The 14961-nt window shown below is 42.8% G+C and overlaps 1 protein-coding gene across 2 annotated transcripts; it reads right to left on the reverse strand.

Annotated features, from left to right (window-relative positions):
* Window positions 1-1631: 1631 nt before the first annotated feature.
* Window positions 1632-14961, reverse strand: LOC311104275 (dnaJ homolog subfamily C member 7-like). 2 transcript variants are annotated; one of them, XM_084146065.1, is made up of 14 exons: window positions 14879-14961; window positions 10516-10604; window positions 10255-10379; window positions 9889-10002; window positions 9609-9683; window positions 9374-9492; window positions 9101-9254; window positions 8725-8889; window positions 7389-7480; window positions 7160-7233; window positions 6775-6921; window positions 6418-6570; window positions 3876-3956; window positions 1632-3748 (listed from the first exon to the last, which is right to left on the reverse strand). In XM_084146065.1, the coding sequence occupies exons 1-14, from the start codon at window positions 14950-14952 to the stop codon at window positions 3711-3713; spliced, it is 1500 nt and encodes a 499-aa protein (XP_084002191.1). In that variant the 5' UTR covers window positions 14953-14961; the 3' UTR covers window positions 1632-3710. The 2 variants fall into 2 exon arrangements, with proteins under 2 accessions (XP_084002191.1, XP_084002190.1); XM_084146064.1 differs by having other exon boundaries at window positions 1638-3748; window positions 3876-3953.

Here is a 14961-nt window from a genome sequence, read left to right on the forward strand (position 1 = left end):
ACGATATAGCCAATTCTGACTTTGTGGCTGTGCTATCTAGTGAAAACCGTCAGGTAATTTAGAGAGCGGCCCTGTCTGGACTAGAAACAGATGAAAAGGTTGATTGAATGTTGATTACTTTAATCTTATTACCGCCAAACAGTTAAATATATGAATAGGGTTTTTTTTTTTACCCATATGCAAATCACCACCTGCCATCTCTCCAAACCACCACAAAAAAGAAGTGTCTTGCAACCCAAAATATTTAGTTTTTAGCACTTTCTTTGAGCTTGGGGTACACCTGGAAAAGAATAAGGCCAAAGGAAATAAAATAAAAATGCAATACAAACATTGACAAAAGGGACAATTGAAGGGGGAAACAAGGAGAGGCCTACTTTATTTACATGGCTGTTGGATAAAGACTCCATAGTCAAGACTGTTGAGGGCTTCATGAGAGCAAGTCCAGAATGGGGATACCTTCCTCTTAAAAGTGCACCAAGAGATCTTAAATAAAAAAGATCAAAACCTCTACCATCCATAATGTCATAGCAATTGTATGATAGGCTCTTTATTTTTATTTTTATATTAGCTGCATAATTTACACAGGGCAGTAGAACTGAATAGTTTAATAGTGTTAGGGTCATAGCCCATAGACAACCTATACATTATACTGGGGTATACTTTTAAACAGCATGGGCAAAATAAGATGTTAACTCATTTGACAATTTGCCTAGACACATTCTAGATAACCCCAATCATAGACTGTATACATCATTTGTGTGCAGTGAGTGAGATGGTACTTACTGTACTGGTTGACTGAGCGGTGGCTTGCGTTCAGCATACTAGGGTACACAACCAGTAAAATATATAGATGTCTACACAGTATCTGATATACGGCAAGCACAACCAAATTCATTTCCTGAGTTTGTGCCAAAAGGATGTTGTTCCTTGGTGCCCTTTTTCTGTATTTTCCATAATAGAGGAGCATCCTCATCTCCTGGTAGTGGCTCGATGAGACCGCCAATTTACAATAAATATACATAAAAAGAAAACAGTCAAACTATCAACACAAATGAACACTTTACATTCCAGTAAAATGTACAAATCAGCAACCGGTGAATGGCAACATCGAACATAAAACCTGTGGTGAGGAAGCTGACCACACGATGGCAACCGGCCTGGCATAGTACACCAGCACAGCCATCTTCAGTCTGTACTTAAGCAGTAGTTTATGGATTTAACTCTATTTACCCCAGGCTGTTATGGAAAATAAAATGAGAGCTTAACTGTTCATATAACATGATGAAATGGAGACCACTTTCATTAAGCAATCATCCACAGCTGCTAAGTCATCTTTTGGTTGTTGGGTATAGAAGTAGGCTGCCCACAACATGCAAGTTGTTCAGTTGCCCATGGTATTTTGCACCATTAAATACTGGGCAAGATATGCATGCTTTGAATACTGCTTGGACAGTTGTCAAGTGTAGGCGGATAAAGGAGAAGTTTGTAGGTCCCCAGGTTTTTCTCAGATTTCCCCATCTTGAAGTCACATCTTGGTCTGAGCCTTCAGAAGGCCAGATATCTGCACAGTCCCATTTCAAAGTTCCATTATGATTCATACTTTTATGGGCCAACATTCTTTTTATACAAATCGAATTTCAATGTTTTTATTGTTTGACAAAATTAAATCAAATATCAAAATAGTATTACCGTATTGGTCCGAATATAAGACGGCCTTTTTTCCCCTCGAAATAGGTCCAAAAAAGTCGGGTCGTCTTATATTCGGGGTCTAGTATTCAGAGCGCAGTTTCTCTTCTTCGGCGCTCCCTTTAAATGTCAATACACATTCGCGGGCACAGATGGCGCCAAAAATTCGTTCCGGACGGAGGGAAGAGGCGTCCTTAACAACCAGCCCGTTACCGGTGTTTAAAGATGGAAAGACAGGCTGACCATTTAGAGACAAGTGGCTCAAAAGTGGGCCAGGTCAATAAACAACAGCGGAGGAGCTATGATGCCAATTTCAAAATAATGGTTGTCAATAAGGCAGAGTCATCTAACAACTGCCAAGCTGCCAAGACATTCGGGGTCACTGAGTGTAATGTAAGAAGATGGCGAGCAGAAAAACAACGTCTAAAAGATGCTAACAGTCAGCGAAAATCCTTCCGTGGTCCTCAAAGTGGTCGTTTCATTGAGGTTGACCGGAGGGTTTTTGAATATGTCAGGGAAAAAAGAAGTGAGGGAATGCCCATTACCAGAGCTGTCATCCAGGTTAAGGCCCTGGAAATCGCCAGAGAGCTCAACATCACTGGATTTAAAGCCAGCCTCGGCTGGTGTCGTAGGATGATGCGGCGTAATGGACTGTCACTTAGACGGAGAACGAGTTTGGCCCAACGCCTGCCGTCAGACTTCGGAGAGAAGCTGCTTTCGTTTCAGCGCTTTGTTATCAACCTGAGGAAGAAGCACTCCTACCCGCTGGATCAGATCGGCAATGCTGATCAGACACCCGTTTATTTCGACATGCCAACATCGGTGACTGTCAATAGAAAGGGAGAAAAGTCTGTGTTGGTGAAATCAACGGGCAACGAGAAGAGCCGCGTCACTGTCATGTTGACATGTCTCGCTGGTGGCAGCAAACTCCCCCCGTATGTCATTCTTAAGCGTAAGACTGTGCCAAAGGACCCAATGCCAGCTGGCATTATTGTGCGCGCCCAGGAGAAGGGCTGGATGGAGTCGGGGCTTGTAGTGGACTGGCTAAAGGTTGTGTGGGGCGCACGCTACGGGGGACTGAGGAAGAGGAGGAACATGCTCGTTCTGGATGCGTTCCGCGGACATCTGACTGAGCCCGTGAAAAGTCAGGTGCGAGCAATGAACGGGGATCTTGTGATCATACCAGGGGGAATGACAAGCCAGCTACAGGTGTTGGACGTAGTTGTGAACAAGCCTTTCAAGGATAACCTGCGAAAAAAATACACAGAGTGGCTCCTGTCTGGCAACCACGCACTCACACCGACCGGGAAAATACAGAAGCCGTCAGTCCGTCTACTGTGTGAATGGATCCTGCATGCATGGGATGCTATTCCCTCACAGAGCATCATCGATGGCTTTAAAAAATGTTGCATCTCAAATGCATTGGACGGCAGCGAGGACGACGTGCTTTGGGAGGAGCCGGTGGAAGCGGAGCAGCTGGGGAGCGATGACAGCGAGAGCGAACACAGCGGGGCAGAGGACGTGTGTGAGGGATAGAGAGACATCGGAGGAGAAGTTTGGCGAATTTTTGTTAAGTTTAGTTAAATGTGTGGCCTGTATTTTCTCTGTTATTTAAAAATGTTGCTTTATTATTGCTTGATATTAATTTTGAATCATACTGTACATAGTTTGCCTTTGTGTTTAATTCACTGTGTTTTTAATATTGTTATTTTAAAATAAAATGAAGTTCTTTGTTCGGCAAATCTAGTCTGCAAATCTGTTTTTCTAAATGTTTGTGTTGAAAAACGGGGGGTCGTCTTATAATCAGGGTCGTCTTATATTCGGACCAATACGGTAGTCTTCTATGGATCCTTGCGTCATTCGTTTGTAGCATGATGTGATTTGATAGCATTATTCGTTCAGGTAATGACAGAGGCCAACTGAGAAACAGCCAGACAAATTAAAATGAGGGTGGAGTTGGGGGGGTGAATCAATTTGAATAGAGTCCATGATTGAGCTACTGTATAAGTACTTTTATCCTCCAATTAACCAAACTGAAAGAAAAAATTTCCTGGTCCGGATGCTGCAACAAAAAACAAAAAAAGTTTAAATTGTTAAACAGAATCTGAAATATGCTGAATTTATTATTTGTTAAATCATTAAAAAAGTTGAAAAGTACTGTTGTTTCCTACAGCTGTTTGTATACATACATTGATTAGCTTCGAAACTATAGCCCTGGCCGCCTCCGCCACCAAAGAATGCCTTGAAAATGTTGTTGGCATCAAAATCTGCTGGGAACAGAAACACATGAGGATCAACATCACAACTGAGGGAAGCAGCCAGTACAATCTCACAAAACTAACCATGTAAAATGAATGTGGTAAACACACGTTTACAGCTCTGAAATACAAATGTCTGAACCCAGTTGGTGTTTTAATCAAGTCAAGTAATAGTGAGAGTAATTTAGCACCTGTTAAAGCTGAAATACAGTGGGGAAGACTTTTAAGCAGGTCAACATTCACAAGGCCGCAGGGCCAGACGGATTACCAGGACGTGTACTCCGAGCATGTGCTGACCAACTGGCAAGTGTCTTCACTGACATTTTCAACATGTCCCTGACTGAGTCTGTAATACCAACATGTTTCAAGCAGACCACCATAGTCCCCGTGCCCAAGAACTCTAAGATAACCTGCCTAAATGACTACCGACCCGTAGCACTGACGTCTGTAGCCATGAAGTGCTTTGAAAGACTGGTCATGGCTCACATCAACAGCATAATCCCAGAAACCCTAGACCCACTCCAATTTGCATACCGCCCCAACAGATCCACAGATGATGCAATCTCTATCGCACTCCACACTGCCCTTTCCCACCTGGACAAGAGGAACACCTACGTGAGAATGCTATTCATTGACTACAGCTCAGCATTCAACACCATAGTGCCCTCTAAGCTCATCACTAAGCTAAGGATCCTGGGACTAAACACCTCCCTCTGCAACTGGATCCTGGACTTCCTGACGGGCCGCCCCCAGGTGGTAAGGGTAGGTAACAACACATCTGCCACACTGATCCTCAACACGGGGGCCCATCAGGGGTGCGTGCTCAGTCCCCTCCTGTACTCTCTGTTCACCCATGACTGCATGGCCAGGCACGACTCCAACACCATCATTAAGTTTGCCGACGACACAACAGTGGTAGGCCTGATCACCGACAACGACGAGACAGCCTATAGGGAGGAGGTCAGAGATCTGGCCGTGTGGTGCCAGGACAACAACCTCTCCCTCAACGTGACCAAGACAAAGGAGATGATTGTGGACTACAGGAAAAAAAAGAGGACTGAGCACGCCCCCATTCTCATCGACGGGGCTGTAGTGGAACAGGTTGAGAGCTTCAAGTTCCTTGGTGTCCACATCACCAACGAACTATCATGGTCCAAACACACCAAGACAGTCGTGAAGAGGGCACGACAAAGCCTATTCCCCCTCAGGAGACTAAAAAGATTTGGCATGGGTCCTCAGATCCTCAAAAAATTCTACAGCTGCACCATCGAGAGCATCCTGACTGGTTGCATCACCGCCTGGTATGGCAACTGCTTGGCCTCTGACCGCAAGGCACTACAGAGGGTAGTGCGTACGGCCCAGTACATCACTGGGGCAAAGCTCCCTGCCATCCAGGACCTCTATACCAGGCGGTGTCAGAGGAAGGCCCTCAAAATTGTCAAAGACTCCAGCCACCCTAGTCATAGACTGTTCTCTCTGCTACCGCACGGCAAGCGGTACCGGAGTGCCAAGTCTAGGTCCAAAAGACTTCTCAACAGCTTCTACCCCCAAGCCATAAGACTCCTGAACAGCTAATCATGGCTACCCGGACTATTTGCACTGCCCCCCCACCCCATCCTTTCTACGCTGCTGCTACTCTGTTAAGTATTTATGCGTAGTCACTTTAACTCTACCCACATGTACATATTACCTCAACTACCTCAACTAGCCGGTGCCCCCGCACATTGACTCTGCAACGGTACCCCCCTGTATATATAGCCTCCCTACTGTCACTTTATTTTACTGTATATATAGCCTCCCTACTGTCACTTTATTTTACTTCTGCTCTTTTTTTCTCAACACTTTTTTTGTTGTTGTTTTATTCTTACTTTTTTTGTTTAAAATAAATGCACTGTTGGTTAAGGGCTGTAAGTAAGCATTTCACTGTAATGTCTGCACCTGTTGTATTCGGCGCATGTGACCAATAAAATTTGATTTGATTTGATTTGATTTGATTTGAAAGAAAGTATTTAGTCAGCCACCAATTGTGCAAGTTCTCCCACTTAAAAAGATGAGAGAGGCCTGTAATTTTCATCATAGGTACACGTCAACTATGACAGACAAACATATTTTTAAGTGGGAGAACTTGCACAATTGGTGGCTGACTAAATACTTTTTTTCCCCACCCCAGCGTCTTTGTTGTTGTTTTGTTGATGAAACAGAGCAGAGGAGCAGCCAGCATCGTGGTAAAATAATAATACATCGCAGTAGATATTCTGCTCTTCTATCGTGCGTGAACTGATGTGTTTGATGTAACTTCTTTGTGGTAATTTCGCAAACGGACGTGGTAGTTTCATCAAATAACGTATTTCAACTTTAAAGCAGCCTAGGATTTTAAAAAATCTTGGAAATGTCCCTAAAGCAGCCCCTCCCCTTCCCATCCTCCCCACGCCCTCCCTTGAAAGGGGTTCCCCTGCTGATCTCCAGTCCTCACCTCCCATGTTGCCTGTGTCGTCCTCCAGATCATGACCACTGTCATAGCGGGATTTCTTCTTAGGGTCAGACAGCACGGTGAACGCCTCGCCCACCTCCTTAAACTTCTTCTCCTCTTCCTTCTGAACCTCAGCACTGGCTGAGCTGTGACGGTCTGAGAGAGAGAGAGAGAGAGAGAGAGAGAGACAGAGAAATCAGGGCCGTCAGTCAGGGGAAATTAGAGAAGAAAAGTACAGGAGCACAGAGTTAAATGTTTTGTTTACCCTTTGCATTGAAATACGTCTCCTGACACATTGCTTTTTTTATAACAGTAAAATAGACTGGATAGTTGAACTGAGAGATGGGCTCTCTTAGCTACCTGGATGGTGCATGAGGGCCCGTTTGCGGTAAGCCTTCTTGATCTCGTCCTCTGTGGCGTTCTTGTCCACTCCCAGCACCTTGTAGTAATCTTTCCGCTTGCTCTTCTTCAGCTCCAACTGTGCATTCTTCAAGAGGTGCTTGTGTTCTAAGGAAAGGAGTTCAGAGTGAGACGACACAGATAGTATTAATAACCAAGAGCAGTTTGGGCACCGTAACAGCAGGAGGAGCTATACTCTAATTCCAGCCCTCAGAGCCAGACACCTCAGACATTGTGTCATAACAGGGTGTGGGGGGAAACAGGAGAGTGAAGCAACAGGACCTAGACAGAGTGGTAGCGTGGTGGCTGGGATGGAGAGAGGGGTGGTTGAGTCACACAGACATACCTTTTGTTTTCTCCGTCTGGTAGACCTTCTCATAATCCCTCACAGCCTCATCGTACTCCTCCTTGTCCAAGTAACTGAACACACAGAGATATAGAAACAAGTTTTAGGGATCATAAGCATATGCAATCAAATGAATATCCATATAATGAACTATTTATCTTATACATTCTTGCATGCTCAAATGACCACTATGGACACATTGTTAGGAAACTATGGTTGATTGACGTACCACTGCGCTCTCCGTAAATAGGCCTTGATGTAGGTCTCATCCAGCTTAATTGCCTTTGTGCAGTCTTCAATGGCCTGGTCTATTTTTTTCAGCTTTGAAAGGAAAATGGAAATAAAAGAGAAAAGAGTAAGGGGACTGGGGAATGTGCAAGGAAGCGTGCGACAGAAAAAAAGAGGAGAGATGCTGGCCTAGTTCTAGTGGCTAGATAGAGAAAATGAAGCAAAGTGCAGAGCACTGCTAAAAATACACACAGTAAGAGAGGTGTGTGAGTGTGTGGCAGGCATCTGTGCATTGGAGAGTGTGTGCGCAAGTGTGAGAGAGAGAATGCAAGTGCCCATGCAGAAGGCCACCTTCACAGCCAATACAGTAGTGCTACATTGGTCCATATGAGTGACTTCCTGGAGGATTTACAATCTCACGAGCTACATGCTACCAGGAGATATTTTGAGCAGAGTTATACAGGTATAAGGCCCTATAAAATCTGTGTTGCGGATGGAATCACAGAATCCAGACATTAAAACAGAATTCAACAACATTCAAAAATGTATTGAACTTATTAGAAAATGCATTACATTTGTCCAAGATTATTATAAAACATGCATCAGTGATTCTGATTTTATTTGAACTTTCTGAATCGGCAACGGCACAGGAATGCCCGTCTGTATGTGCGTGTTTGTCTACCACTTTGTGTAGCCGTTAGCGATGATGCTAATGTAATGACAACCATCTTCTGGTAGATGGAAAGGCTTTCCCAAAAACCTTCAATTCAACATTTACTACAAAGTAGCTTATGCCAGCCTACCTGGCAGAATGATATCATGGATTATTTGCAGCAATCCAGTAGCCATTTGATTAGCAAACTCTGCAATCACATGAGCGCTACAGAAATATCCTAACCAAAAAAGGTCCCTAAATTTCTTAGATTTTTCCCAGACCTCAAAAGTGGTCTCCTGAAAAGAATAATAATTTTACATATACTATATAAAAAAAAGTGTGATTTGGAGAGCGAAAACTGAACCCTGGAAAAACGGAATTTGGGAAAACACTCAACGGAATCAGGCAAGAAAAAATGCACAGATTTTATTGGGCCCCACAGGTATCAAATATCAGCTGCCTGGCTGAAAAGGCAAAACAACCACAGTATAATCAAACACAGCAATACCTAATTTGCAAGCGTACGGAGAGCCTTTCAGTGAAGACGATCTAAGATAATAATATTTGGCCGAATCGAACTGGGGACCAAGATGGCAGAAACACCACGGCTGCATAAAACAAGATAACATGGTATGGCAGATAAGAGGGGTTCTCCTCCTGGTGCTGTGTGTTTGAGCCTCACCTTAGATCCCACGGTGCCCCTGTTACAGAAGAGCTTAGCATTGGTTTTGATGTTGTTGGGGTCTATGGTCAGGGCCTCAGAGTACAGCTCGTAGGCCGCATCATAGTTCCCATCCTTGAAGGCCTTGTTCCCATCCTCCTTCTTGGCTTTGAGTGCTTTGGCATTCTGGGTGGAAAAGAGACAGCACTTAGTAACCGCCGCAAACTTAATGTGTCAGCAAGCCAGTAGTGGAGACAGAATTGGTTAGTGTTATGTGGCTTCCTCTTACAAAGGAAAGGATGGAGGCAATTAGTCCACATTAGCATCATTATTGGGCAGGTTAGTTGAGTCTAATTGCAGGGCTAGAGTCCTGGTGGAAGGTGGATGGAGGACTCACTCTGCAGGCCAGGCGAGCCTTCTCATGGTCAGGGGCCATGCGCAGGGCCTGGACAAAGAACTGGACGGCCTTGTCAATGCAGTCCTCATAGTACAGACAGAGACCACGGACGTACAGGGCATCGCCATTAGTAGAGTCCATCCGTAGGATATCACTGAGAGAGGAAGACAAAGAAACAAGTCTCATATGACAACATGCATTTCCAATGGTGTGCATCAGCTAGGGAAATTGCATTTATTGAATGGTTTTCCAGGTTCCAAATGTCTTGTATACCTGGCTACCGACTGGGCCTCTGGGTAGCGCCCGAGCATGGCCAGACACTCTGCTTTCAGCACCTTGAACCGATGGCAGGCTGAGGCTGACTCCAAGGCACGATCCATGCAGAACACAACCTGCACAGTCCAGAGAAAGAAACACAGTCATATCAAATCTAGCACCAATCTGCCCATTCCCCCAAATAAGGATAACAATTTGTTTGATAAAAGACAAAATGCAGCCAAGAGCCTACCATCCTGAAGTCACGCTTTTCAAATCCTATTTCAGCCATCTTTTCATACTCCAGGACGGAATCGGCACTCTTTACCTGGAAATAGATCCAAACATAAGTCAAACTTATGCTTTTATATAAGGAAGCCACTGCCTGATGTTTTCCTCAATCTAAGCAAAACTCATGGAATATCTGTCACAGTAAACAAAGGATTTAAATTACTGTAAAGCAATTAGCTCTTTACAATGCATTGTTGTTAGGACCTAGTCTGCCAGACTGAGACTGTGTCTGTCTGACCCACCTCCTGCTGTGCCTGGCTGTTGTCAGGCTCCAGTTCTAGAACCCTGTGGAAACAGCGGCTGGCTGCCATGGCGTTCCCCAGGGACAAGTGGCACTTCCCCTCCCGTAGATGACCCTTTGGGAAAGTTGACTCACAGTTAACAGGCTGGAACACTGATACAGGCAGGGAGAGGGAGGAGACCCACCCAAAAACCATGACTCAGATCTTTCCATTACCTTACTGTTGTACTCATCCAACTGCCAAACATATTCTCGTATTATGAGATGAGACAAAACGGAAGGTCTGACTAACTTGTCTGCCTAGGACCTAGCTGGGTATTCAAGGCTTGCTACTCAAGGTGGTGCTACGCCTGGTGGTTGACCCTACCTTCATGAAAGTGTCGTCGAGCCGCACTGCCTGCTGGGAGTCCTCCAGCGCCTCTCTGTGCCGGCTCAGCATCATCAGCGTGGCCGCCCGGTTTCCATAGTAACTGGCATTCTTAGGACACATGTCTGTCGAGAACAGTGAAAAATCACTCACCGTCGTTAACAAGAATAGATTATCCTCTCACCCACAGAAAACAAACATGTTCCCCCTCTCTATAAAGAAGATATCCTTTGCAGTTGATATCACTGATGGAATCCTTACCTATGGCCTTGGTGTAGTAGTTGAATGCTTCAGAGTAATCCTTCTTGATGTAGTAGGCATTACCTTGCTCCTTGAAGCTCTCCGCTTCCCTGGATGACACACAGAGAAATAAAAGACAAAGAGCTTGAGAATGAGGCATTACCCAAGAGAGAGTTCAGAGTGAAATTGCGTAATGACAGGGTGTAGGGATGGGCATGACTAATAGAGTACTCGAACTGACATCAAAACTTGTTCTTTAACCAGAGATCAATTTTTTTTTCAAATACTGTAGAACTATTTGGTCAATTTCGTCTTGAAGACAACGTTAATTTGCTTTGACTCTAGTGTTCCATTTGTACAACAAAAATGATTACCAAGCCAAGCATCACACAGTTCTGCTCCCTAAATTCCCTTTCCCCTCCGTGTCTCGCTCACTCAATTGCGTTCCGACCGCTCCCTCTACACACGTGTTTTGGAATAATTGCATCATTTCCCGCTTAGGCTACTTTGTCACAGCCACAAAGTCAAAATTGGCTATATCATAAAAATAAAAATGAGCTATTTGGTCTTAACAGTTAGGCATACCGTTAACAGTGTGGCCTTTTCCCCTTTATTCTCACTTTCGGTTATTTGAAAATGAAACCATCTCCAAAATATTGCTATTTTTAAAACAAGCCATAGAAAGTTTGTTGCAATTTCAGTTTAATCCACCAGAAAAGACAGAACAAATATTATGGTTAAACTCTAATATATTGAGTTATAAAATAAAAAATGCCAAGTTTTTGTCAATTACATCATAACTCCACCAGTCCTATTTATGTCACACATGCAGCTGGCAAAAATATATGGAAATGTCTGCTCTACCCAAAATTACAACCAACTAATTGCAGCATTACCGCAAAATGGAAGAGGCAAGTGGAAGGGGGAAAAAGTAAGGAACTTGTCTTTCGGCCCTGCATTAAACACCTAAATTGGTTAAAGAAAATTGCGATAAATAAAAAAGTATACCAGTTTCACTTAAGGACCCAAAAATGTACAGCTTTGACATAGATAGCAAAATAGTTGTGAAGAGATTTGCGATCTACCGATTCCATGGCACATGGTGTATGAACTGATACACAAAACGACGTCGGATTCAAAACTTAGAATTTTTCAATTAAGATTATTAAAAGAAGTATTGCAACCAATATAATGTAATATATATGGGGGTTACAACCATCCCAGCTCTGCAGATTTCGCTTCGAAGAGACAATCATTAGATAATTTGTTTTGGTACTGTCCACATGTAGCTTGTTTTTGGTCGCATGTCCAGGAATGGCTGAAGAATTGCAACATTTACCTGGCGCTAACTCTGAAAATAGCACTGCTGGGTAATTTGAAAAGTCATAGTCATTCGATCAATAATATAATAAATGTTTTATCTTTAATTTACAATCTGTAGAAACTATGAGAATAGAAAGGTTCAGAACTTCTGTGAAACATCACAGCTGAAAAATATATGGCAAATATAAATAAAAAATAGATGGTGTTAAGAGATAGATGGGAGGGGTTGATTAGAGCTGAAGGGTGGGGCTAAAAAACAAGATAACTAATGTAAAATATAATATGTTCGTAAAATGTATATAGGTTCAGAACTTATTTGAAACAGCACAGTTAGAAATATATGGCAAATAGAAATCAAACTGGATGGTCTTCAGAGATAGATGGGAGCGGTTGAGGGTAGCTGAAGGATGTGATTAAAAACAAAAGATAACTATTGTAAAATACAATGTGTCCGTAAAATGTATATAGTATGTGTAAGCTGGAAGTTGAAGCATAAGTGTTGTTTTCCATTAGTTTACTCCAATTAGGGGAGGGGTGGTAGGGTTAGGGGAAAATAATAAAGTAAAATATATATATTTTTAAATATGGGGGATTGGAAATGATGCAGATAATTATATTGATGGAAGCTACAATCTATCTGCAATATTAAAGCTGATCGACCCCCTACAAATCTGATTTTAAGAAGCAAAATTGTAGAAACTGGCAGGGTTTATGACTTTGTGGCAACTAACGTTAGTGATGACCCTACTTTGCAATTAGAAGTGGTTAGGCTAGCCCCCTAAACATAGACAAGGTTCCACACTGAAAATATGCTAAAACATTAGTTTGATTAAGACAAAGAGCATATTTTAACAGAATCATTAAGCCTAGGCCTACTCACCAAACAGATGCCCTGGCCATAATTCATCCCCATGCAGTGTTCAACGTAGCATTGTTAATCCATTAAAACAATTCCAAGGAACAGGCATAATAAACTAAAAGTAGACAGATTTTGGTTTGTACCTCTGAAAAATGTTTTTTCAACTTGCCAAATTGCACCCTGTTTCAAATTATCACTGAGAATAATGGTTCCAGATGCGAGATGTGAATAACTTCGCACTATTCTGTTCTATTCTGTTATATTACATAATGTTTTTTTAAACTATAAAATAGGTGTCTTCACTGTGATAAGGGCTCAGGAAATAATAGCGTCTTGTCTTCTAAATTAACAAAACAAGGCTATGCCATTGCACAGCCATAGGCTTCTACACACAAGCTCCACACAGCTGAGGTTTCTACCTTTTTGAAGATTGAGTTCCACTATATAATATAACCAGTTGATATTACAGTTTCAATAAATGGCACTTTTTTTTCTTTCTTTTGACTGACTAATGAGGCAAATGTAGCAATTAGGATTACTGTACTCAAAAAAATATCCCGTGAGTATTCGAACAGGCAAAAAAGGTCAAATGCCCATCACTAACAGGGCGTACTGTATCATCCACAGAGAAACAAAATAGACCAAGTAAATGTGAAAAGGGACTTAGAGGAAAACCTTGAGGTGCATTGGCGAGTAATCAATGACTTCATCCCAGCCCGTATCACAGACTGCAAGGAGGTAGGTTATTACATGATACTGCATATTATACGTAACCGCTGACAAGCAAAACACAACAGACAATACTAGGAAGAAAGGTCTTCTTTCAATCATAATTCACTCTGGTGGTAGACCAGGGTTAATCTAGGTCTAGGATATAGCCTATCAGATCGCTTCCTGAACACTGCTATTGCTGTTTCCAAACATGTATGCTGGACGAGTTAACCTTGGTGTGCGGGTGGGAGAGGAAGGGGAAGGAGCTGAGCAAAATCATCTAAACATAGAAAGAGCCTTACCAGCAGGCAGTGAGGGGTCTCATCCAATGGAAATAGAGGACCTGAGAGGTAGTGGCCACTTGGGTATTTTATGGGTAGAGCTCACAGACAGAGCAGCTATCTGAGCTCAGTGGGAAATACACAGAGGCAGATCACCAGGAAGCACATGGCAAGACAAGCCAGGGAGAGGGCAACTGCCATTGCTTTTTTTGGAAGCTTCGCAATGTTTCAGTTCAGATCACAATCAGAGCAAGAAAGCAGACAATGAAGCGAAACTGAAAATAAATGCAATTTTCCAAGACAATGCCTTGCCCTTGTAATGTTTCATGTTCTTGGGGAAACAAGGCAGTTACCCCTGTATCACCTGATCATAACACATTGGTTGGTTGTTTAACTTGTGGCCCCCACTGTTGCCAAGAGGAAAGGTATGACATAATTACTAGGGGTAACTACATACATTAGCTAGGCCCAGAGTCATTAATATATGGATCTGGCTAGGCCTAGTTGACAACCTCGGTAACATTATAGTTTAAAAAATGGATCACCCTTCAGGCATACCAACAAGACCATGTCAGTCAATAGTAAGTTACCTCATGCAAAGCCTAACTTATAGCTGTTGCTAAATCGTTCAGGTCATCAAGACCTGATAATGTTCTGGAACAACGTCACGCTGGACAATCAGTGGGCAGAGTGGGGCAAGATTTTGGGGACTTTTCTGGCTCGTGCGTGGTTTAATGGCAATATGGCAGTAATACTAACAGTTATCTACGTTAGCTAACTAAGTAACTAGTTAGCTAAATACATTTGGTTAAAATTAAAGAACAAAAACCATAGGCTTTGAGACCCAAATAACTAGCTACTTAGCTAATGTTAGTTAGCCAACTAGCTAGTACTCTAGTAAGCTAACGTTAGCTAGCCATAACAACACATGTCGATGCAAACTTTGTCACAAACTGTGACTAACTTTGTTGGCTAGGTAACATTAACACAACAGATAAAGTCCACTTTATCTTTGTTCGTATGGATTTTTCAAAAAGAGAAAAATAGCTAACATTAGTTAGCTAACCGGTTAGCAAGGCCTACTTCCCGTGTGACTCAAAGCAAAAGCAAACCAACACTAGCCAGACCAATATTATAATAACATGACAATGGCACGAGAACACTCTTAAATCTAATGTGTAACATTTGTTATACATTTTCCACAACGAACCTCTCCATTTCCTCGTCGCTGAGTATTTCCATTTCAGGATCCATGGTCACATCGCAGTCATCAACCGTCGCCATTTTGCTAGG

Source organism: Coregonus lavaretus (genome assembly GCF_964263955.1).
Source record: "Coregonus lavaretus genome assembly, chromosome: 28".
Lineage (NCBI taxonomy): Eukaryota > Metazoa > Chordata > Actinopteri > Salmoniformes > Salmonidae > Coregonus > Coregonus lavaretus.